Raw genomic sequence first — 25,429 nt, forward strand, 5'->3', positions numbered from 1 at the left:
CCTGCTTCCGGTGGGGGAGGGGGGGTGTCTGAACCCCAGGGAGAGGAGGGGGTCAGCAGGAGGGGTGTCTGCTGGGGTGAGGGGAGTGAGGGGGGGGGGGGGGGGGGTGGGTGGTGGGCTGTGCATCGTGGTGCTCCGGGACAGGGGGTCAGGGCTGGCCCAGGAATTGATGTCGGGGCCGCGATTGGGCCATTGGGAGGGGGGGAGGGGGGGGGGAGGCTGGAGGGGCAGCACTGCAGGGGTCCTGGGCTGGCCAGTGATCAAGCTGACCAGCAAACAGGGAGACTGAGAAATCAGGACCAATGCGCAGAGTTCCAGAACTGTCAGACTCCGGCGCGAATAGGCCTCACCCCCCCCCCCCCACCCCCCTGGGTTTTTAATGAGATTCACGACTGGGACCTCTGCGGTGCACAGAGTGCGGAGATTCGGGTGAAAAGCTGCACTGAGAAAACAGTCGGGATTTAGAACAGTTTTCCTGCCAATTCAGCACTTTTGGGAAAATCGCGGCCCTGCTAATGGTAGACTCCTGACTGGATGTGGGGGTATCCTTCTATATTGTATGCAAATTTCACACTGGGCTGATACTTGTTCAATGAGATTATATCCTTTGTCCAGCACACCTGCATCCTGTGGTGTTGGATGAGCAAACTGCATATTGAGTTTCAGAATCTTTTTTTTGTCCATCATGCTGTTGTCTGTTAGCGACACTAATGCCTCATGAATCCTTTGGTCTGATCATTTCGGTTCACTTAAGGGAAGACAATAATGGCCAGATCTTGTAAAATGTAGGTCCACAGTTTTCCCAAATACCACAGCTTTATCCTGTTTCAAACCGATGGGCTTTCTGAGCTTTCTTCATCGCAAACCTGCTTAGCAACAAAGGTATATCACTGGAAACTACATCTGTACTTATAAATAAACTGATTCCTGCAATCTTACAGGGAAGTATCACCCTTTTGGAGGATGATACAGTGTCGTCATCTCCAAATCTAAAGCAGGTGGAACTATCATGTTCTTTTACTTTCTTTTGGTCTTTGTGATCAAGAGACCCTAAATAACAATCTAGCCCATCTTGGCCGCAGACAATGGACGTACATCCACTCTCTAAAACAGAACAGTTGAAAGAGTCTATCATCAGGACGCTCATTATGGGACTCAACTTTCCTGCCACCAAAACAATGCCTTCCTGGTCCTTATCCTCGTCACTGTCGGTTTCCATGTATTCTGTGTCACCTGTGGTTTCAGAGACACGATTTCTTCTTTTCGGGCAGTTTACAATGTAGTGGTAAGGGGGAATCGCCCTGGAAACAGCGATTCACAATCCCTCTGGCATTCCTTTGATTCAACATCTTTTATCAGTTTCCCATGTGCGTCTTTCCCCATTTTCAAATCGGTTATAACCGTTTTCGACACTAGGTCTGTTATTAATGTTAGTGTCTCTGTTTAAAGGCCTTCGTGTACCACTTGTTCTGGCACGCGGTTGAGTCACATTGACTCCTCCGTTCTGGGCGCTATGGCATTCCGGTCTGTATTGAACAAGGTGGCGGGGAAGGGTGTTTCCCAAAACACTTTTTTAATGATGCTGCCATTTGATCAAAGAGGGGCTCTGTTCCCCTTAACTGTATTCCAGTCATTACTAAAAGAGTATCCGTATGTGACAGGCCTGCACAGTCCAACAGCTTAAAGGCCAACACTGCATCTGGAATCTCCAAATTAAATCTCATTAGCCTGTTACGGCCCCTATCAAAATCCGTGATATACTCTTCCATGGACTGGGTATCTTGTCTCCTAATCCTGTCAAACATCACCCATCCTTTATAGTTCTCCAAGAACTCATCTTTCTGGTGAAACTTATCCAGGTATTGTATCAGGAGCTGCAGCCCTTCGCCTTTATTCAGGGCATCTGCTGTCCAATCAGAAAATACTTTGCTTCTTATCTTGCTCCTAATTGGAAGCGACAAAGCTAATGCCATACCTGGTTTTTTTTTGATATTGTGGTGACAAGGATCCACATTTCCACCTCTGCCTTCCATTGCCGATATGGTTCAGCAGCTGAAAAGACAGGAGGACAATCAAATCCCACCGGTTTACTTCTACCTTCTGCCATGGTTGCAGCACTTCTTCAAAAACAAACACCACATTACGATGGGTTTTCCTCTGCGACCAATGTTTCTTCAGAAGGAACTCTTCAAACGCAGACAATAAAAATATAACAAAACTCACTGCAACTTATAAATCAAAGAAAGGTTTTAATAAAGAAACATCATTTTAAAAAAAATATACTTTTCCAATTCAATCAAATCAAATCCAATTCAGAGTCTCAACAAGTTGAGACATTTCAGATCCAGGCTGACAAGACAGGGCGAGCGACTAAACCACCCTGTCCTGGGCTCGATCTACATGAGCCAAGCTGATTGGAGAAGGGGGAGGTTCCTCCTCCAAGACTTGAGCTCATTTGCATCTTAGCCAAAAGGCCGAGATGCCGCTTTAAAAAATTGTTTCATATGAAACATATGAAGCCTCAGCGTAACCTAATGACCTCAACCAAGTGCGGCCGACCATGGGCTGCCGACCATACTACACTTGATCTTAGCCAAAAGGCCGATCATTACTCCAAACTTGGAGCCTTGCCCTGGGCCATTCCAAGCTTCCCACAATTCCCAACAGGTTCTTCTTTATACTGATTCAGCTGGTCAGCTGACCATCACATCATTCTGTAATTGGTTCCATGGTTTACTGGGTCAGCTGACCCTTACAGCTTGTTACCATTGGTCACATTATATCCGATACAACGTTGTCACTGGTTACATTGGTTTAAGTCTAATCCAGAGGGAAACATGAAAACTTGGGATCAGTTCCCAGGTGGCCACCCACTGTTATGGTACACATCCCGCCCACCCCAGCTCCAACACCCAGGGGCTGGTAAAAATCGTAACAACTCATTGGTCCTGGAAGAGTGTGGGCACTGGGCAGTTTGTTATCATCCTTCTGAATGTGTTCGACTCATAGACCAGGAGACTGCACTGACCCAGAACAATCCGTGATAAACCTACAGCACCTCATCCAATTTGTGACAAAAGCCTTGGCATTTTGTACAGGAGAAGCCGTGAAAGGGGTTGGTGAGGGTTCGTTTGGAGGCACGATGCCATTACCAATTATTCTGCTTCCCACAATGAACATTCTTTGTCCTCACTGCTGCAGCCACACAAGTCAGCAACTGTAAGAAGCACAAAGAGTCTTTTATCTCATTAAAGATATTGGAAAAATTCAATCACTCTGGACGTGGAAGCTGAAATCATGAGCCAACACTGAACTGTTGCACATTTATTTGCTCAGGTAGCCAAGTTGGTGACTATAGCATTTGTGCTAACACACCTCACTGAATTTCTGATCTTTTATATCATATACTCAGACTTCATGTACATGCTTCATTCCCCAATGGAATATCTCCTGATAGTTCATTGGCCTGAAATATTGGGTGGAATTTTGTGGCCCCCTGCCGTCAATGGCATTTTCCAGTTTCCCTGAAGGTAACTTACATTTTACAGCATCATCACAGGGCCATACGATTCTGCCCATTAACTCTGCTTCCCTTCGTCCACAAATGCTGCCAGACCTGCTGAACATTTGCAGCATTTTCCACCAGGGTCACTCAGTTCCTTAACTCATTCCAGCCTTGATTCAAACATGAACAAAAGGGCTGAATGTCAGAGGCGAGGTGAGGGTGGCTGCCCTTGAGATTAAGGCAGCATTTGACCAAGTCTGGCATCAAGGAACTCCAGCAAAACTGGAGTCAATGGGAATCAGGGGGAAGCTCTCTGCTGGTTGGAGTCGTGCCGGGCACAAAGGAAGATGGTTGTCATTGTTGGAGGTCAATCATCTCAGTTTCAGGACATTACTTCAGGAATTTGTCAGGGTAGTGTGTCGGCCCAAACATCTTCAGCTGCTCCATCAATGACCTTCAACAGGTCAGAAGTGGGGATATTCGCTAATGACTGCACAATGTTCAGCACCGTTCATCACTCGTCAGATACTGTAACAGTCTAGTTGTGTGGGAAATACACTATAAGAACACCTGTATCAGTTTATCACTCAAAAAGTGTTTACCTCGGTGCTCTTACTTTACAAGACAGACAAAGGACTGCGGTTTGAACTTATCTTTATTAAAAAGAACTTACAAGTTAAAGAAGCTGCTCTTACATGACAAGTTAAGTTAACTTTTCCCCAAACTAGGCTGACTGCCTGAAAAACAGATACTACCCATTCTGGTGAAGTCTATTGGGTGTTGGTTTCAATTCACTGAACTCGCATTGACAGTTGAACTCAGGGTTTTCTTGGTACAAAGGTGGATCTCATATGCCATCTGACCCGCCTCCCTCACACACCCCCCCCCCTCACCAGAGAGCCATCTGACTCGCCTCCCTCACCCCCCCCACCAGAGAGCCATCTGACCTGCCTCCCTCACCCCCCCCACCAGAGAGCCATCTGACTCGCCTCCCTCACCCCCCCCACCAGAGAGCCATCTGACCTGCCTCCCTCACAGCCCCCCCACCAGAGAGCCATCTGACCCACCTCCCTCACCCCCCCGCCTCCCCACCAGAGAGCCATCTGACCCGCCTCCCTCACCACCCCCCCACCAGAGAGCCATCTGACCCGCTTCCCTCACCCCCCCCACCAGAGAGCCATCTGACCCACCTCCCTCACCCCCCCCCCACCAGAGAACCATCTGACCCGCTTCCCTCACCCCCCCCACCAGAGAGCCATCTGACTCACCTCCCTCACCCCCCCCCACCAGAGAGCCATCTGACCCGCCTCCCTCACCCCCCCCACCAGAGAGTGATCTGACCCGCCTCCCTCACATCCCCCCACCAGAGAGTGATCTGACCCGCCTCCCTCACATCCCCCCACCAGAGAGACATCTGACCCACCTCCCTCACCCCCCCACCAGAGAATCATCTGACCCGCCTCCCTCACACCCCCCCCCACCAGAGAGCCATCTGACCTGCCTCCCTCACCCCCCCCACCAGAGAGCCATCTGACCCGCCTTCCTCCCCCCACCAGAGAGTGATCTGACTCACCTCCCTCACCCCCCCCGCCCCCCACCAGAAAGACATCTGACTCACCTCCCTCACCCCCCCACCAGAGAGACATCTGACTCACCTCCCTCACCCCCCCACCAGAGAGCCATCTGACCCGCTTCCCTCACCCCCCCCACCAGAGAGCCATCTGACCCACCTCCCTCACCCCCCCCACCAGAGAACCATCTGACCCGCTTCCCTCACCCCCCCCACCAGAGAGCCATCTGACTCACCTCCCTCACCCCCCCCACCAGAGAGCCATCTGACCCGCCTCCCTCACCCCCCCCACCAGAGAGTGATCTGACCCGCCTTCCTCACATCCCCCCACCAGAGAGTGATCTGACCCGCCTCCCTCACATCCCCCCACCAGAGAGACATCTGACCCACCTCCCTCACCCCCCCACCAGAGAATCATCTGACCCGCCTCCCTCACACCCCCCCCACCAGAGAGCCATCTGACCCGCCTCCCTCACCCCCCCCACCAGAGAGCCATCTGACCCGCCTTCCTCCCCCCACCAGAGAGTGATCTGACTCACCTCCCTCACCCCCCCCCGCCCCCCACCAGAGAGACATCTGACTCACCTCCCTCACCCCCCCACCAGAAAGACATCTGACTCACCTCCCTCACCCCCCCACCAGAGAGACATCTGACTCACCTCCCTCACCCCACCAGAGAGTGATCTGACTCACCTCCCTGCACGCCCCCCCCACCACCGATCTGAGGCAGAGAGTTGCCTGAAACTCTGAACTTACTTCCTCGGAAGCTGGAGTGCCGAATCTGGACGGGCAAATGTGCTGGTAAAAGGGGAAATGCCGGTAAGGTTGGTTGTGCAGTCTATTAAGTTAATTTAAATGCATGCAAATGTATTTAAATTGAAGTCGCGCCCGTTTCAGCCGACAGTGGCCATTTTAGGCCCTTGGTAAAGAGGAAATGGGTGCGGAGGCGGTCGCAGATTGTGCTACTCACCTCATGCCGACTTTACCAAGTTTTCACGCCCGAAAAAGAGCGCAACTTGATGGTGAAATTGGGCTCAAAATGTACAATTTCATGTCGGGCCTAGTTACTTAGGCTTTGGCCACCTGGCCACAGTCTGGGTGGGATTTAACAGTCTCGCTCGTCCTGCTTTCCATGGTCTGCCCCTTGCCCGCTCCGATTCCTGTGATTGGTGGAAGGGTAAAATTCCAGTCTCTGTATCTATAAACAGCAGAACTGGACAATATTCAGGCTTGGACTGACAAGGGGCAAATAACATTCATGCCACACAAGTTCCAGGCAATGACCATCTCCAACAGGAGAGAATCTTCCCTTGTTATTCAACGGTAATGCCAAAACTGAACACCTCATTATCGTAAGAAGTCTCACAACACCAAGTTAAAGTCCAACAGGTTTATTTGGTAGCACAAGTGCACAAGTGCTACCAAATAAACCTGTTGGACTTTAAGCTGGTGTTGTGAGACTTCTTACTGTGCTTACCCCAGTCCAACGCCGGCATCTCCACGTCACCTTATTATCAACAACCTGGGGACTATCATGGAACAGAAACTGAACTGGACTAGTCATATAAATACTGTAGCTACAAGAGTGGGCCAGAAATTGGGAATTCTGTGGAGAGTAACTCACCTCCTGACTCCCCTGTCCAGCATCTACAGGGTTCAAGTCAGGTGTATGATGGAAAACTCTTCCTTTGCCTAGATGAGTGCAGCTTTATACCACACTGGGCAAAGCAGCATATCCACATTCTCCACCATCGGGCACAGTGGCAGCGGTGTGTACCATCTACCATGTGTAGTCAGATACTGGAAAGGTATGGAAAAAGCAGGATAATTGTGGTGGATGACTTTAACTTCCCCCAAATTGACTGGGACTCCTTTCCAGCCAGGGGCTCGGATGGAGAGCAATTTGTTAGATGTGTCCAGGAGGGCTTTTACAGTATGTTGACAATCCAACCAGTGACGGGCTATACTAGACTTGGTATTATGGAATGAGCCAGGCCAGGTGATTGATGTTTCAGTGGGGCGGGATTTTGGGCTTAGCGACAATAATTCTATAAGATTTCAGGCAGTCATGGATCAGGACCCTTGGGTGAGGGTGCTTAATTGGGCAAAGGCCAAATATGACCAAATTAGACAGGAACTGGGGAATGTAGATTGGGAGCGGCTATTTGAGGGCAAACCCACGTCTGGCATGTGGGAGGCTTTTAAAGGCCAGTTGATTGAAATGCAGGACAGGCACGTTCTTGCAAAAATGAAGGATAGAAATGGCAGGCTTTAGGAATCATGGATGACAAGGGAAATTGTAAACTTAGTCAAATCCGAGTGCCCCTTTTATGGGTGGCACAGTGGCACAGTGGTTAGCACTGCTGCCTCACAGCACCAGGGACCCGGGTTCGATTCCGGCCTTGGGTGGCTGCTGTCTGTGTAAAGTTTGTACGTTCTCCATGTGTCTGCGTGGGTTTCCTCCCACAGTCCAAAGATTAAGTTGATTGGCCATGCTGAATTGCCCCTTAATGTCAGGAAGATTAAGAGTTAATACGTGGGGTTATGGGGATAGGGCCTGGGTGGGATTGTTGTCGGTGCAGGCTCAATGGGTTGAATGGCCTCCTTCTGCACTGCAGGGATTCTATGTTTCTATGAAAAGGAAAAAGGAAGCATATGATAGGTCTAGGCAACTAAAAACTGACAAAACCCCTGAGGAGTATAGTGAAAGTAGGAACTTAAATTAGGCTTTTTATGCATATATTAGGGGCAAGAGGGTAGCAAGAGGAAGAGTAGGCCCGCTCAAGGACAATGGACAGAAGTTATTCGTGGAGCCACAGGAAGTGGGTGAGATCCTTAATGAGTACTTTGTATCGGTATTAATGAGTACTTTGTATCGGTATTAATGAGTACTTTGTATCGGTATTAATGAGTACTTTGTATCGGTATTAATGAGTACTTTGTATCGGTATTAATGAGTACTTTGTATCGAAAGTGTTAGGTCACATAAATTGCATTAAGGTAGACAAGTCCCCGGGGCCAGATGGAATCCATCCCGGGTTACTGCGGGAGGCAAGGGAAGAAATACCTGGGGCCTTAACAGATATCTTCACATCCTCTTTGACCACAGGCGAGGTTCCAGAGGACTGGAGAATAGCCAATGTTGCTCCCTTGCTTAAGAAAGGAAACAGGGATAATCCAGGAAATTATAGACCGCTGAGTCTGACATCAGTGGTGGAGAAGATACTGAGGGACAGGATATGTGCACATTCGGAAGAAAATAGACCAGTTAATGACAGGCAGCAGGTTTTGTACGGGGAAAGTAATGTTTTTTGAAAAGATGGCAAAGATAATTGATGAGTCCACTTTCTTATCTTCTGTCCGTAACTTTTAGTTCCCAACCTTTCGATCTCAGCCTCGAAAATGTTCAAGGACTCAGCCTCCACAGCTTCCTGGGGCACTCCAAAGATTCACCACTCTCTGAGAGAAAAAAACTCTTCCTCAAATCCATCTTAAACAAGCACCTCCTTATTCTGTGACGATGCCCTCTGGTCCTACATTTTGCCATGAGTGGAAACAGCCTCCCAACATTTAACCTGCCTAACCCCCTAAGAATCTTATATGTTTCAATCATATCATCTCCAGGGATCCATCACCCGTTACAGACAATAAGGCGTGGCAGACAGAAGTCTGCCTCCACCTCTGCTGTAGATCCTGTCAGGCACTAAGATGCAGAGGTAGGTTTAGAAAGGTAAAGAAAGTTTAACTGCACCGAGTGGGCACTGGTGTTGTTAGGTAATTGTAGATAGCGAGCACTTATGTAAGGATTGAACTACCTTGGTCTATGTTTCGACAGCAAGGGCAGGGGGTAGTTTTCTATAGAACCCCTCCCAATATGTAAACACATGATTTGAAAGAGGGACCCCACCACACCCACCACCATTGGAAGGCTTTTTTTATTCATTCGCAGGACATGGGCGTCGCTGGCTGGCAAGCGTTGATTGCCCATCCCTAGTTACCCTTGAGAAGGTGGTGATGAGGTGCCTTCTTGAAATGTTGCAGTCCACGTGTTGTGGGTTGACCCATAATGCTGTTAGGGAGTGAATTCCAGGATTTTGACCCAATGTGAAGTAACGGCGATATATTTCCAAATTAGGATGGTGAGTGGCTTGGAGGGGAACTTGCAGGTGGTGGTCCCATGTATCTGTTGCCCCTGTCCTTCTTGATGGAAGTGGTTGTGTGTTTGGAAGGTGCTGTCTAAGGATCTTCGGTAAGTTTCTGCAGTGCATCTTGCAGATGGTACACACTGCAGCTACTGAGCGTCTGTGGTAGAGGGAGTGCAGCAGCAGAGGAGAGGGCTGCAGCAAAACCCGCAGGATTTGCCTCGTGGCCTCCTCAGCTGGTGAGTCCTCTGCCCATTTCTGGTTGAATACCAGCTACGTTAGGATGGCGTTTTTAAGTGGCTTTCTTGACCTGGACTTAACCAGAGGGAAGTGGGAAGAGTGGGTTCCTCACCCAGCACCTTCTTGCCTGATCACACTCCATACTGCTCCCCACACCTCTCCCCCACTTCCCCATCTCTGAACTAGCCTCCGGTGGAATAACATTGATTTCTGGTCTGAGCAGTTAGATGAGTTTTTGGGGCACTGTGGAACGGGGCTGATAGAATCATAGAATCGTACAGCACAGAAGAGGCCCTTCAGCCCATCGAGTCTGTACCGACACATTAGAAACACCTGAACTCCCACTTAATCCCATCTGCCAGCATTTGGCCCATAGCCCTGAATGTTATGATGTGCCAAGTACTCATCCAAATACTTCGAAAAGATGTGAGGCAACCCGCCTCTACCACACTTCCAGGCAGCGCATTCCAGGCTGTCACCACCCTCTGGGTGAAAAGGTTTTTCCTTACAAACCCCTTACACCTCCTGCCCCTCACCTTGAACCTATGTCCCTTCGTGACTGACCCTTCAAAAAGGGGAACAGCTGCTCCTTATCCACTCTGCCCATGTCCCTCATAATCTTGTTCACCTTGATCAGTTCGCCCCCTCAGGCTTCTCTGCTCCAATGAAAACAACCCAAGCCTATCCAACCTCTCTTCTTAACTTAAATGTTCCATCCCAGGCAGCATCCTGGTGAATCTCCTCTGCACCCCCTCCGGTGCAATCACATCCTTCCTATAATGTGGTGACCAGAACTGCACACAGTACTCCAGCTGTGGCCTCACTAAAGTTCTATACAATTCTAAAATAACTTCCCTGCTTTTGTAATTGATGCCTTGATTGATAAAGACAAATGTACCACATGTCTTTTTTACCATCCTACTAACATGCCCTTCCGCCTTCAGAGATCTGTGGACAAACACACCAATGTCCCTTTGTTCCTTCCTAATGTCCTACCATTCATTGATTACTGCCTTGTCAAATTACTCCTTCCAAAGTATATCACCTCACTTTTCAGGGTTAAATTCCATCTGCCACTTATCTGCCCATTTGATCATTCCGTCTATATCTTCTTGTAGCCCAAGACACTCCACCTCACTGTTAACCACCCATCCAATCTTTGTGTCATCCTCAAACTTACTAATCCTATCCCCCACGTAGTCATCTATGTCATTTATATAAATGACGAATAATAGGGGCCCCAGCACAGATCCCCGTGGTACACGACTGGACACTGGCTTCTGATCATTAAAGCAGCTTTCTGTCATCACCTCTGTCTCCTACAATTGAGCCAAGTGGAGTGAGATATGTAACTAACATCACCAACTTCAGAAAAAGTGAGGAAGGAATGGGGCCAGGAAACCTCACACTGCTGGGCAACCATTCATAGGAGTCTGTTGTGTGAGGCTGCCAAGGTTCAAAGGACAAATTTCAAATAAGGAATGTGTTGGCCAATAGTAAGTGTAAAGTCCTGCACGTTTCTATTGTGATTCCAGAGCCAAATGTTTACATTAAAAGTTTTGAATAAGCATGTCTATAGTTCCGGTCCAAATATAAATACAATTTGTGATGATTAATTGTTGACTCCGAAGTCAAGAGTTTAGAAGGTGACATCAATTGGAAGTAGTAATAAATTCGTACTATGTCAGCGGTTTCTTTATGAATAATCCTGATCTGAGGTAAGGTAATTTGTTATTCAATCCGTCAGGTGTGGCACAAAGGTTTTCTTTGAACCATGCTGTGGGAATGGCTTAGAGTTAGTGTGTGGGATGAGCTATCTGTTTTTTTGCACCTGGCTCTGACTCGCACTTAACTGCTCGTACTCTCTGCTCCTATACCTCTTACAGAGTCCTGTCACCATTTTGCATCTGTACTGAAGGCACTGAAAATTTTAACAAACCTCCTTTATTGGCATTTTTGGATTTTATTCTATCATTCTTGGTAAGAGATATTTAGAAGGACGTGAGGTTTTGTTTGTGTTGATATTTTTGTGTTGATAATTAATGCTTTTGGCAGTTTATTGTTAAACTTTTCTTTTAAAGGACACTCTCTTCACTGAAGTGGTCAACTCCCACTTTTCTTCTGCTTGGAAATGTCCATCTCTGGCGCTCCTGTGGCTCGGTTTACTGTGTGGGATTATGTGGTGTTCGTGGTCATGCTTCTCATGTCTGCATCCATTGGAATCTATCATGCAATTAAAGACAGGGGCCTACAATCCAACAGTCAGTTTCTGTTGGGGGGAAGGCAGATGAGGGCAGTGCCCGTGGCCATGTCCCTTACTGCCAGTTTTATGTCTGCGGTCACAGTGATTGGGACTCCAGCAGAGGTTTATCGCTATGGGGCCATCTTCTTGATCTTCTGCTTTAGCTATGCTATAGTGACCATCGTCAGTGCAGAAATCTTCCTGCCTATATTCTACAATCTCAACATCACCAGTGCTTATGAGGTAAGGATGAAAAAAAATCATTTGCAAATCTTTCTGAACAGACTTTGCTTGTCCAACATCTAGATGAGCAAGGGATCCTTCAACTGTATATTGGGAAGACTGAAATCTTTGACCCTCACCATGAATTCCATTCCCTAACCACTGACTCCATCCCTTTCCCTGGTAACTGTATAAGGTTGAATTCAACCATCCATAATTTTGGCATCCTGAGTTCATCTCTGATCCCATAATCCTCTCTATCTCCAGTTACTACCTCCTCTGTAGCATTGTCCATCTCCACACCCACCTTAACTCATCGGCTGATGAACCCTCATCCAGGCCTTTGGTTATCTCCAGTGGTCTCCTTGTCAGTCTCCTGTCTTGCATCCTTCATAAACTTGAGATTATCCAAAACTCTGTCATCCATATCTTAACTGACCCCAAGTCCCATTCACCCATCACCCTCATGCTTACTGACCTACATCTGTTTCTGGTACTGCAACTCCTCAATTTCACAAATTCTCATAATTGTTTTCAAATTCTTCCGTGGCATCACACTTCCCTATCTCTGGAATACTCTTCAGTATAATAACCAGCCATAATCTCCGTACCCTCCAGTTCTGTTTTCTTGTGCATCCTGATTTTGAACAGTTCATTGTTAGTGGCAGTGCTTTCAGCTATTTGGACCCTAACCTTGGATTTCCTCCCTAAACCTCAGTATTCTCTCCTTCTTTACGACAGTGTTTAAATCTACCTGTTTGACCAAGAATTTGGAAACCTGTCCTAATATCACTTTAAACTTGTGCTAAATTCTTGTCTGATTATGCTCCTATGCTGCGCCTTGGTACATCTTATTACATTATAGGCGATATATAAATGCAAGCAGGAATCCTTATATTTTGAAAGAATAGCCCCCTCCAGGATCTCAGCATGTTCCAAAGTCCAATTTGCAGCTTATGTAACATTTTTAAAGTCATTGTTGTAACATAAACCTGGTAGCCAAATTGTGCACAGTAAGTTCTCACAAATACCAGTGGCACAGAAGATCAAATAATTAAGGCTTTGATTGGGTAGTTAGAGAGAAACTATTTGCTTTGGTGGGGGAGCCAAGAACATAGCAACAAAAATTACTATTAATACCAGGCTGTTCAGTGGTGATGTCAGAAAGAACAATATCAAGTGGAAATGTGGAACTTCCTCCCCCAAAAGTTAAATATTTCAAAACTAAGATTGATAGACTTTTGTTAGGCATAGGTATTAAGGATTATGGAGCCAAGGTGAGTAGATGGAGTTAAGATACAGGTCAGCTATGATCTAGTTGAATGGCAGGCTAGGTTAAAGGGATAGTGGGAGCTATTTTCTGATGTTGCTTCACCTGGTGCAGATTGCACTGATCTCGTAAAATAGTGTGAGGGCCTAAAAATCGGTTCTGCGCCTGACGCCAAGCAGTTTGCAATCGCCCCAGTCCCTTTCTTATGGCATGAACCAGATCGCACTCAGAAAGGGCTGTGAGGCCAATTAGCATATTTAGAGTTGCATTTAAATATGCTTAGCCCGTTTGACATTGGATTCTCCCAGCTCCCGGGATCTTCCAACCTTCAGGTGTAGTGTGAGACAGGCGAGAATCACTACTGGTCTCCACCAGTGATGGCCACTCTCAGCTAGTCCCAGATGGTCAGGGGCATGGCCAGGCAGTGTCCACATGACAGTGCCCACCTGGCACACTGGCAGTGCCCTCCAGACACTCTGGCAATGTCCACTGGAGTTGCTAGTTGGGAACTGCCAGCGTGCAAGGGGCAGTGTTAAGGGGTTGGGGCCTGAGTGGGCGTGGGGTCACGAGTGGGGGCTATGTCAGGGAAGGCTATGCAGGAAGAATATGCAGGGGGTTTGTGCATGGGGAGTCATGCAGGGTTGAAGCATGAAATGGGGCACAATGGGGGGGGGTGGGGGGCATGTCGAGGCTCATGATGGGAGGGGAACACATCAGGGGGGCCTCGATGCCGCCAGCCCATGTCGTGGAGGGGGTAGGGGAACATGTCACCAACAAGGGTGGGGTCCTGATGGGGAGAGGGAGGGGGTCTCCCACTGCACTCTGAGATTGGGGGCATCCTTGAGAAATGGCGCCCTGGCCTTCTGCAGCTGGTGTGTTTAACACATTCCTCCCCACAACCTCCAGTACCGGCGCACAACTCTCAAAAGTGACTGAGTGTGGGACCATTGTGCTCTGCAACATGATCCAACCGGCATTGCTCCAGTTTCTCACCATTATGTCACTTAGTTTTTTGGGGTGAAAATTCCATCCTGTCATCTTACTCCTGTTTTAGTGACTGTTTTAATAATGTTGGTTAAGGGATAAATATTGGCCACAACAAGGGTGAACTCCCCTGGTTTTCTTCAAAATAGCATCATGGGGTCTTTTGCATTCAGCAGACAACTAGGGTTTCAGTTTAACATCACATTCAATAAGCAGCATCTCCAACACTGCAGCGATCCCATGGCACTGCACGGAAGCATCAATCTAAATATTGTACTCAAGTCTCTGAGGTGGAACCTTCTCATGCAGAGGTAAGAAAACATGAAGGAACCATGACACCTCCTGTTGTTTCAAAAGACTGTGAGCCACTGTTTTTTCAATCTGGATCTGTGCTGAGTCACTGATCTCAGCTGGGATGTGGTTTGGCTTGTTGCCTCTTACCTGTATGTTGTCTGGCTCAATAAGGTTCCACTTCCTCTTGGAGTGATTTGGAGACATCAGTATTTAGTTTTTCTTAAACTATTTATTGACACTATTTATATTGACGACTTCCTGGTCAGTACATTGTTCTCTGGACACAGAGTGCTCTGTTTTTCTCCCTTGGAGCCTCTTGGTTATCAGACCCATGCTTACATCATCATCATGTGGAGATGCCAGCATTGGACTGGGGTAAACACAGTAAGAAGTCTAACAACACCAGGTTAAAGTCCAACAGGTTTATTTGGTAGCAAAAGCCACTAGCTTGTGCAGCGCTGCTCCTTCATCAGGTGAGTGGGAGTTCTGTTCACAAACAGGGCATACAAAGACACAAACTCAATTTACAAAATAATGGCTGGAATGCGAATATTTACAGGTAATCAAGTCTTAAAGGTACAGACAATGTGAGTGGAGAGAGAGTTAAGCACAGATTAAAGAGATGTGTATTGTCTCCAGACAGGACAGTTAGTGAGATTTTGCAAGTCCAGGCAAGTCGTGGGGGTTACAGATAGTGTGACATGAACCCAGTTGAGGCCGTCCTCATGTGTGCAGAACTTGGCTATCAGTTCAATGCGGAAAAGTGTGAGGTGATTCACTTTGGAAGGAGTAACAGGAATACAGAGTACTGGGCTAATGGTAAGATACTTGGTAGTGTGGATGAACAGAGAGATCTCGGTGTCCATGTGCATCGATCCCTGAAAGTTGGCACCCAGGTTGAGAGGTTGTTAAGAAGGCGTACAGGGTGTTAGCTTTTATTGGTAGAGGGATTGAGTTTTGGAACCATGATGTCATGTTGCAGCTGTACAAAACTCTGGTGCGGCCGCACTTGGAGTATTGCGTACAGTTCCAGTCGCTGCATTATAGGAAGGATGTGGAAGCATTGGAAAGGTTGCATAGGAGATTGACCAGGATGTTGCCTGGTATGGTGGGAAGGTCTTATGAGGAAAGGCTGAGGGACTTGAGGTTGTTTTCGTTAGAGAGAAGAAGGTTAAGAGGTGACTTTATAGAGGGGCATACAAGATGATCAGAGGGTTAGATAGGGTGGATAGTGTGAGCCTTTTTCCTCGGATGGTGATGGCTAGCATGAGGGGACATAGCTTTAAATTGAGGGGTGATAGATATAGGACAGATGTCAGAGGTAGGTTCTTTACTCAGGGAGTGGTAAGGGTGTGGAATGCCCTGCCTGCAACAGTAGTGGACTCGTCAACATTAAGGGCATTTAAATGGTCATTGGATAAACATATGGATGATATTGGAATAGTGTAGGTTAGATGGGCTTTAGATTGGTTTCACTGGTCGGTGCAACATCGAGGGCCAAAGGGCCTGTACTGCGCTGTAGTGTTCTAAGTTGTATGTTCTATGTTCTATGGCCTCGGTGGAACAGGTTAGTGATGAGGCAAAAAGCAAATTACTGCAGATGCTGGAATCTGAAACCAAAAGAAAAAATGCTGGAAAATCTCAGTAGGTCTGGCAGCATCTGTAAGGAGCGAAAAGAACTGATGTTTCGAGTCAAAGCTTTGACAAAGGATCGTCTGGACTCGAAATGTCAGCTCTTTTCTCTCCTTACAGATGCTGCCAGACCTGCTGAGATTCTCTTTTGGTTAGTGGTGAGTTTTGAGTCACTGTCTGGTGCGCACGATGCAGTCACTGATGTACATCGGGTGGAGGGAGGAATGTCTGAGGCCTCGAGCACACGGAGGTCTGCCAGAGGCAAGAATTCAGCTGGTCCCAAGCCAGGTGCCTGGCCACTGGGATTACATTATCAAAGATGCAGCGGCAGAGCCAAGGTGTGCAGGAGGGGGTGTCAGCAACACTGCAGGAGCTGTGAGGCTGTGGGGAGGAGTCTCACAGACTGCAAGTGCAGGAGATCTTGCTGGCATTACATGTACCCAGGCCAACACTGCAAGGGAGGCGTCCCCAGTGGAAAGTCTGGCTTGAGAAATGGTGGTCATGATGTGGAGATGCCGGCGTTGGACTGGGGTAAACACAGTAAGGAGTCTAACAACACCAGGTTAAAGTCCAACAGGTTTATTTGGTAGCTTAAGAAATGGTGGCCATGGGTGGCAGAGTCCAAGGTATGGCCACATCAAAGCGTGCCATGGCCGCGACACAGTGGGCCATGGCCACGACACAGGGGGTCATGGCTTGCGGGCTTCGAGAGCATGACGCAGTCACAGCGGACCATCGCTGAGGGGTCCTAGAAATTGGCCCAGTCTCAGAGACCACTTGCTGTGGGCATCGAGAGCTTGGCCCTGACTCAGAGGACCATCGCCGAGAGGTCACACACCATAGGGCAAACACAGTTGGGCCTCCAGGACTGGGAGGATTAGGTGACACCGGGGCTTCTGGAGCTCAGTCCAGTTGCTCCAACATTCCATGGAATGATGTAGGCGCCCATTGTCACCCCGAGGGAGGAGGAATGGCTGGTGTGTGTGCCAGGGCCTTCCACCCAGGGGACTCCAGCCATTGCTAAGCCTTCCAAATCCCTCCTTCCTGACACAAGTGTATTTCATGGGCAGCAGGATGAACCAGGTGGCTTGGAGACATCCGTGACACCAGCAATTCGGATGAGGCCCTCGAGAACCCGGCCCTCGAGAGGACGTCCCCCAAGGACATCACAGGCCACGGGGTGCGGAACACAGCTGACCACTTCCATCTCCGATATACATCCTGGAGGCACACCTCGATGTAGCAGTAGGCTATGTAGGATTAACAAGCTGTGGAGTCACCAAGAAGGCACAAGTGAAGGTCTGCACTAGTTAGGTTTAGGAAAATAGACACTGATTAGAATCACACACACACATTTTATTGCGCTGTCAGTTTCACCAATAAATGTTATTGCACCCACAGCTAATCTGTCTGTCATTCGCCTCCCACAGGGATGACCGCACCCACAGGGGCTCTGAGCATCATTCTCCACAGGAGAGGCCCTTCGGCCCACCAAATATGTGATCCCCGTTTCCCAACACCTGTGCCAGACCCCTGACTGGCGTGGGACCCAAAGCTTTCAGTGGGCCCTGTAGGCCCACTGTGCCACACAACCTGGCATGGCATATCCAGCATCCGCCAGACCCTGGGAATGCCCTCCCCAAACCAGCCCACACCCAGGGCATTGAACTGGACAGTTGAGGGCCTGACCCGCACTCAGACGTGGGCCCAAGTGCCAGTGTGTGGCACCAGGGCTGCATCACAATATGCCACACAATGGGCCTGGGTTGGTTGTGTTAGCGAGTTACTGGTCCAGGCAGGTCGTCACCACCATCCTGCCTGGACCAGTACCTCGCTAACACGACAAACCCAGGCCCATCATCCTGGTGTGATGTCAATGGGACCCACGGCAGTGGGGAGAATAAAAGTTGAGGGGGGGTTACAGGGGTTGAGGGGGGTTACGGGGGTGAGGGGGGTTACAGGGGTTGAGGGTGGTTACAGGAGGTGAGGGGGGTTACGGGGGTGAGGGGGGTTACAGGGGGTGAGGGGGGTTACAGGGGTTGAGGGGGGCTACAGGGTTGAGGGGGGTTACAGGGGTTGAGGGGGTTACAGGGGTTGAGGGGGGGTTACAGGGGTTGAGGGTGGTTACAGGGGGTGAGGGGGGTTACAGGGGTTGAGGAGGGTTACAGGGGTTGAGGGTGGTTACAGGGGGTGAGGGGGTTACAGGGGTTGAGGGGGGTTACAGGGGTTGAGGGTGGTTACAGGGGGTGAGGGGGGTTACAGGGGTTGAGGGGGGTTACAGGGGTTGAGGGGGGTTACAGGGGTTGAGGGGGGTTACAGGGGTTGAGGGGGGGTTACAGGGGTTGAGGGGGGTCACAGGGGTTGAGGGGGGGTTTCACGCTCCATGGGGTGAGGATAGAAGATGGTGGATCACACATCCCCCAGCCATTGAACCTTGTGGCAATGAGGGGCTCCCTCGCCGCCCTGCCCTGCCAAACCCTTCCGTCACCTGGCACCTCCTTGGCCTCCTCCTCCTCTACATCCTCATGGGCACCCTCCTCCTCAGGGGCATCCACCAAGTTGCCCTCCTCCTTGTTCTTCAGGAATCCTCCCTGTCAGGTTGTGGAGCACACAGCAGACTATGGCAATGCAGGAGATCCTGAGGGGGCTGGAGGGCCCCACTAGAGCGATCCAGGCAGCAGAACTGCACCTTCAACAGTCTGATGCACTGCTCAACGATGCACCGGATGTCAGCAAGGGCCTCATTATATCGGATCTCTGCTTCAGTCTCTGACTTCTGCACTGCTGATCAGCCAAGCCCTCAACAGGGAGCTCTTGTCCCCCATGAGCCATCCCGGCAGCCTGGGCTGGTCCTCAAAGACCCCGGGGATGTCAGAGCTCTGCAATATGAAGCTATCATGCACACTTTCCGAGTGGCGTGTACACATGCATGTGACATTCATCTTGTGGTCACACATGATCTGAACATTCAGGGAATGGAACCCCTTCCTGTTCACGAAGCCTGATGTTTGAGGGCCACAGGGTGACATACGTGCAATCGATAGCCCCCTGGATGTTCGACCTGCCAGCAATGGTGGCAAAGCCCTTTGCCCGGGTTTCCTGCTGGGCCTGCCCAACATCAAAATTGATGTACTGGCCAGCTTGGGCGAACAGGGCATCTGTTGCAGACACACTTCTGGACCAAGGACTGGGAGATCTCACAGAGGTCACCGCTGGTGCCTGGAAAGACCTGGTTGCATAAAGGTTCTTGGCCACTGTAGCCTTCACCGCTGCCAGGCCATGCGTGTCCTGAACTGCTGGGGTCTCCGCCTCCTCTGTGCCCCGGCCCCCTCCTCGGGCTGTTGAGCACTGCCTCCTGCCCCTGACTGGTGCCCCCCCTGTCCTCCTGCTGCAGCCTCTAGCCCGGGCTGGCCTTGCACTGGGTGGGTACCTTCCTCTTCCTCCTCGGCAGCAGCAGCAACCACAAGAATGACCGCCATGTCTATTGACTCCATGTCAAAATCCACCTTTGTCCTGTGTTGGGTGGGTGGGTGGTGGGGGGGATGGCTGGTTAGAGAGGGAGGGAGAGAGAGAGAGAGAGAGAGAGACAGTCCATGAGGTTATTTATCCCGGGGACCCGCACTCCCTTTCAGCAACGCATGTCCCCATGAGTGTGGACGGCAGCAACCTGGCACCATCCCCTGTGCCATGTGCCACCTCAATGTGTTGGCAACCGCAATTGCACCCTCACCATGGGGGGGCACAAAGGGCATACGGGTGTTTGTGCAGGGGTCCCCATTGGGAATCCTTAAGACATAGGCACGGACACACCCACCTGGACATTTGTTGCAGTAGCTTCCAGGAATGGCTAGCATTTAACAGATGGTGGAGAAGGACCCTCGTGACTAGCACGAGATGGGTTCCCATTGAGGGCAGCATCGCAAAGTCTATACAGTATCAGGAGTCGTTTTAACACCTGCTGAGCTCCCTCAGTTGAAGAAGCAGCCGACAGAGTTCAGAGCTTCTTCTTGTTTGTGTCAGTGTCAGCCAGGCAGCCTGTCGAGCAGACTGATAGCAGGGTAACCTTGGTGATGTCAGTGGGTTTGGGGAGTCGACCTTATATGCAATGCCTCAGGGGTCGTTCAGTGGGTAGGGGGAATGTGCACCACACATGTAATAATTACATATTACATATAATACGTAATTATATAGACTCCCGACTATTGGAACCCCAATCTGGCACGAGCTCCGTTCCCCCAACCATCGCACCCATGCAAGCTGCCCACTCCAACCCGCAACATGGCTGCGGCTGAGAGCACCCCCCACCCCCCGCAACCAGAGGTTGGTTCTCAATGGTACTCAGCTCCTCATTCGCCTTTGCCACTGCTTCACCTGAAACTCACTTATATAGCGCAGCTGTAATTCTCGCCACTCTGACCTCTGACAACGAGGTGATTAACGTAAGTGAGGGGGACGATAGCGTGCCGCACTTGCTAATTATATTCAAATGCATGCAAATTGACATCTCGCCCATTTTGGGCGCGAAGCTATTCACACCCAGAACAGGTGCCTGGTAAGATGGGAACCAGTGTGAAAACGAGTGCGTTTCTGAAATATTGCTTCGCACGCAATCCTATCACCTCACCTTGTCGAGGATGAGGTCGTAAGATCACGTTCAATATGTCCATGTGAACTGCCTGAGGGACTTTACATTGGGGAATGTGGTCGTCTGCAATGTTCTGTATAAATAGTAGTAATTAAAGTAAAGTAAAGTTTATTTATTCGTCACAAGTAAGGCTTACATTAACACTGCAATGAAGTTACTGCGAAATTGCCCCAGTCGCCACACTCCAGCACTTGTTCGGGTCAATGCACCTAACCAGCACGCCTTTCAGGCTGTGGGAGGAAAACGGAGCACTCAGAGGAAACCCACGCAGACACAGGGAAAACGTGCAAACTCTACACAGACAGCGACCCAAGCCGGGAATCGAGCCCGGGTCCCTGGCACTGTGAGGCAGCAGTGCCAACCACTGTGCCACCGTGCATATAATTATATGTAAATATGTTCTTCCTTGTTAGTATATATGTTCTCAGTTGGGGACGTTTTACATTTAAGGGGCTGGGGTGTGATATATATTTATACATTTTATGTTGGGGTTTGGGGTGTGATCTGCCCTTTAAGAGTGCCAGTCAGATGACCTCTGGGCAATTAGCTCCTTCCACTGTGGGACCCTGTTGGGCAGTCTTAGACCTGACTGTGAATAAGTGCAAACCTTCAATAAACAGCTCCCAGTGTTCAAGTTATCAAGCCTACCTCATGATTCTTTCTGCACCCTCAGTCCATTGGGGTATACGTAATCCTGCCTACCCCCTGATAACCGTCCACTTCCTTGTTAATCAATGATCTATCTAGCTCTGCATTAAAAATATTTTGAAGATTCTGCTTCCACTGCCTTTTGAGGGAATGAGTTCCAGAGATTTGTGATACTCTGAAAGAAAAAAACTTCTCATATCTGTCTTAAATGAGTGATTCCTTATATTTAAAAGTGACACTTGGATCTAGATTCTGTGAAAGGAGGAATATTCACTCCATATTCACCCTGTCAATAACACTCAGCGCTTAAAAGTTTCATTCAATTCACCTTTTACTTTCGAAACTTTAGTGGATACAAACCTAACCTGTCTAACATTTCCTCAGAAGACAACTCACCCATTCCTGGTATTAGTCTGGTAAGCGTTCTCTAAACTGTTTCCAATGTATTTACATGTTTCCTTTGATAAGGAGACTGATATTGTTCACAATAATCTAGATATGACCTCTCCAATGCCCTGTACTCCTGAAGTGTAACTTCTCTACCTTTGTAATCAATTCCCTCACAATATATAAGAACATTATATTAGCTTTCCTAATTACTTGCTGTGCCTGTATATTGGCCTTTTGTGATTCATGCATTAGGACACCCATATCCTCAGAGCTCTGTATTCTCTCACATTTAGATAAGCTTCTCTTTCATTCTTCCTGCCAAAATAAACAATTTCACATTTTTCCACATGATACTCCATTTGCCAGATTTTTGCTCACTTACTTAACCTACCTATTGTCCCTTTGTCGCCTCCTGATGCCCTCATCACAATTTACTTTCCTACTTATATTTGTCATCAGCAAATTTAGCAACCATACCCTCATTCCCTTCATCCAAGTCATTTATATAAATTGTATAAGGTTGAGGGCCCAGCACTGATCCCTGTGGCACAACACTTGTCACATTCTGCCAACCAGAAAAAGACCCATTTATGCCAACTCTGTTTCCTGTGTGATGGTATATATGCAATCAATATAAATATATATATATCATATATATTATTGTTTTTTTCCTGTTTAAGGGAAATGTTTAAAAATCATTTCTTTTCTGCTGGCAATCAGTGTGGCTGGAGAACATTTAGCTCAGATGCTGGAAGAGCAGGATAATTGCTCATTTTAGCCATGTAGTGTTTACATGGGATAGAGCTAATGGATTTCTGTTTATAAATGGAGATTTCTCCTGGGGTTTTGATTAAGGGAATGAAATGGGGGTTTAGCTAGACAGGGTAATGTGAAGATGTGGTTACTTGGAAGTGCTAGGTCTATAGCAGAGACACAGCTTTTCAGTTCTGGCTGGGATTTGTCTGAAGACAGAGGTTTTCTCCAAGCTGCTCTTTCTCCACAATATCTCACCAAAAGCTTCAAGATTGTCTACACTCATTATAGCAAGTATACTTATTGTTGCTAAATGTGTTAAAAGTGGCTTTTGAGTCTGTAAGAGGAATGTTGCTTATTTGGAACTGAAACAGTAAAAACTTGGAAATTAAAGTAGTTTCTTTTTATTTTTAAATATTATTCAATCATTAATAGTTAAACTGCTTCATTTGTTAGAATTATAGTTAAGTTATGTTATTAAATAAATTCTGTTTTACTATAAAAGATCCCTAATTTGTCAGTGGAATTACTCCTGGAGCAAAACATCCTATCCTTATATTTATGCCAAAATAGAAAAGTTGTTGGGGTCTAGACTGGCTTCATAATGTACCTTGGGGTTCAGGTCCAGAACCCTAACACCTGTTAACCAGCCAATCTTTCAATCTGTGCCAATATGTTACCCAGCCCCGACCCCCACCATAAACTGATGTGGCACCTTATCAAGTGTCTTCTGGAAGTCTACGTACAGTACATCCAGTATATCCCCTTTATCCACAGAACATGTCACTCCTTCAAAGAACTCCAGTAAACTGGTTAAACGCGATTTCCTTTTTACAAAACAGTGTTGAATTGGACTGATTGCCTTGAAATTTTCCAAGTGCCCTGCTATAACATCTTGATGTAACAAGTTCTGATATTTTCCCGAAGACAGATGTTAGACGAACAAGCTGTAGTTTCCTGCTTTCTGTCTCTCTTCCTTTTTGTATCAAAAAGTTACATTTGCTATCTTCTAATCTGATAGGGTCTTCCCCGAATCTGGGGAATTTGGGAAAATTAAAACCATTGCATCAACTATCTCATTGGTTACTTCTTTCAAGACATTAGAATGAAGTCCATCCAGACCCAGGGATTTGTCAGCCCACAGACCCAACAATTTGCTTTCCCGGTGACTGTAATTTTCCTGATTTCCTCTCTTCCACTTCCTGATTTACAGCTATTTCTGGGATGTTACTTGTGTCTTCCATAGTGAAGACTGATGCAAAATATCAGTTTAGTTTATCTGCCATAGCCCTACTTTCAATTACTAATTCCCCAGACACACTTCCTATAGGACCAATGTTCAATTTGTTAACTATTTTCTTATTTAATTATCTATAGAATCTCTTACTAACCATCTTTATATAACTAGCTAGCTTTCTTTTGTACCCTAGATTTTCCTCTCATCAATCTTTCTGTCATTCTTTGATTTTTTTATATTCTGTTCAATCTTCTGACCTGCTTACTCATCTTTGCGCAAATATGTGTATTTTCTTTAAGTTTAATATTGTGTTTAACTTTTTTAGTTAACCACAGAGATGGGCCCTTCCCTTTGGATTTTTCTTTTTTACTGGAATGTATTTATTTTGTGTGTTCTGAAATATTCTCAATGACTATGAAGATAGATCTTTCCTCTGAAGTCAAACAAATGCATTCCTTGCCTTTTCCAAGGTTGGATAGAAATAGTGATGATAATAGAGGTTCAGTTTGTTCTGGGCTATTGATCGCACTGTGTGGCATATCAAAATATGTTTTCCTGTGGATGTTGAAATTTCCTGCTCCAATACTGATTATTGTGCATGTTCTCTGCATTTGGTAATGCCCAAATGATCATCATGGCATTTTTAGAGAAGTTCTTCTTGCAAGACACTTGGGATTACTAGCCTGTCACGGAAGACTAGAAGATCATTGACGATTGTCAACTGCTTTCGCTGTTCCTGGTATTGTCATAACACCTGTTTGTTTGAGAAGTATTCAGGTCAATCATCTTGGCAGTATGTTCTGATCTGACTGCATTCTGTGTCCTTCACCTGGCTTCTCTGCTTTCTCTAAGTTTGTTTGTAGAGGTTAGTAGGGTACTTGTTATCGATGAGAAGCATGCTTTCTACCTCAGAGATGAGCATCAGTCTTGTTCTGTAGCCTGGTCAAGTGTAGCTCTCGGCAGTGTGCCGGCAGTTGTCTGACTTTTCCCTGGCATGTACTGCTGTCGAATCATGAGTCTTAGCCAAAAATGTTGTATCCTTGGCAGCATCTTTGTGATTTCCTTGCCGTTCAGGAGAGTGATCAGAGGTCTATTGTCCATCTCAATCCTGAATAGTAAATCTTTTGTGTAATCCAAAAATTTTTTGCAGGCCTAAGTCATCATGAGTTCTTCCTTTATAATTTTTGCATAATTTTTTCAGACTCTATTAACAATCTATAGGCAAAATAAACTGATTTTCCCTGCCACCTTCCTGGATCTGTAGAGAAACAAATTCACATTCCATTGATGAGACATCAACTGCCACTATTGATGACAGTTTGGGGTCAAAACCAAAGAAAGCATTCTTTCTGGTTGTATCACAGCTTGGTGTGGCTCCTGCTCTGCCCAAGACCGCAAGAAACTACAAAAGGTCGTGAATGTAGCCCAATCCATCATGCAAACCAGCCCCCCATCCATTGACTCTGTCTACACTTCCCCATGCCTCGGCAAAGCAGCCAGCATAATTAAGGATCCCACGCACCCCGGACATTCTCTTTTCCACCTTCTTCCTTTGGGAAAAAGATACAAAAGTCTGAGATCACGTATCAACCGACTCAAGAACAGCTTCTTCCCTGCTGCTGTCAGACTTTTGAATGGACTTATCTAGAGAAAGT

The 25,429-nt window shown here is 47.6% G+C and overlaps 1 protein-coding gene across 4 annotated transcripts in view; it reads left to right on the forward strand.

The window, feature by feature from the left end:
* The window catches only part of LOC144511943 (sodium-coupled monocarboxylate transporter 1-like), a 673,058-nt gene that overhangs the window by 568,105 nt on the left and 79,524 nt on the right, over positions 1–25,429 (forward strand). Inside the window, exons 1-3 of one of the 4 annotated variants that reach the window (XM_078242429.1) lie at positions 11,070–11,175; positions 11,344–11,437; positions 11,539–11,942. The exons of 1 other annotated variant lie outside the window; for it this stretch is intronic. In XM_078242429.1, the coding sequence (XP_078098555.1) occupies positions 11,589–11,942 (354 nt within the window). In that variant the 5' untranslated portion in view covers positions 11,070–11,175; positions 11,344–11,437; positions 11,539–11,588. Of the gene's footprint in view, positions 1–11,069; positions 11,176–11,227; positions 11,438–11,538; positions 11,943–24,421; positions 24,552–25,429 lie in introns of those variants that run through there. 2 more of the 4 variants (XM_078242427.1, XM_078242430.1) reach the window with 2 other exon arrangements.

This window comes from Mustelus asterias, chromosome 25 (genome assembly GCF_964213995.1).
Source record: "Mustelus asterias chromosome 25, sMusAst1.hap1.1, whole genome shotgun sequence".
In the NCBI taxonomy this organism is placed as follows: Eukaryota; Metazoa; Chordata; class Chondrichthyes; order Carcharhiniformes; family Triakidae; genus Mustelus; species Mustelus asterias.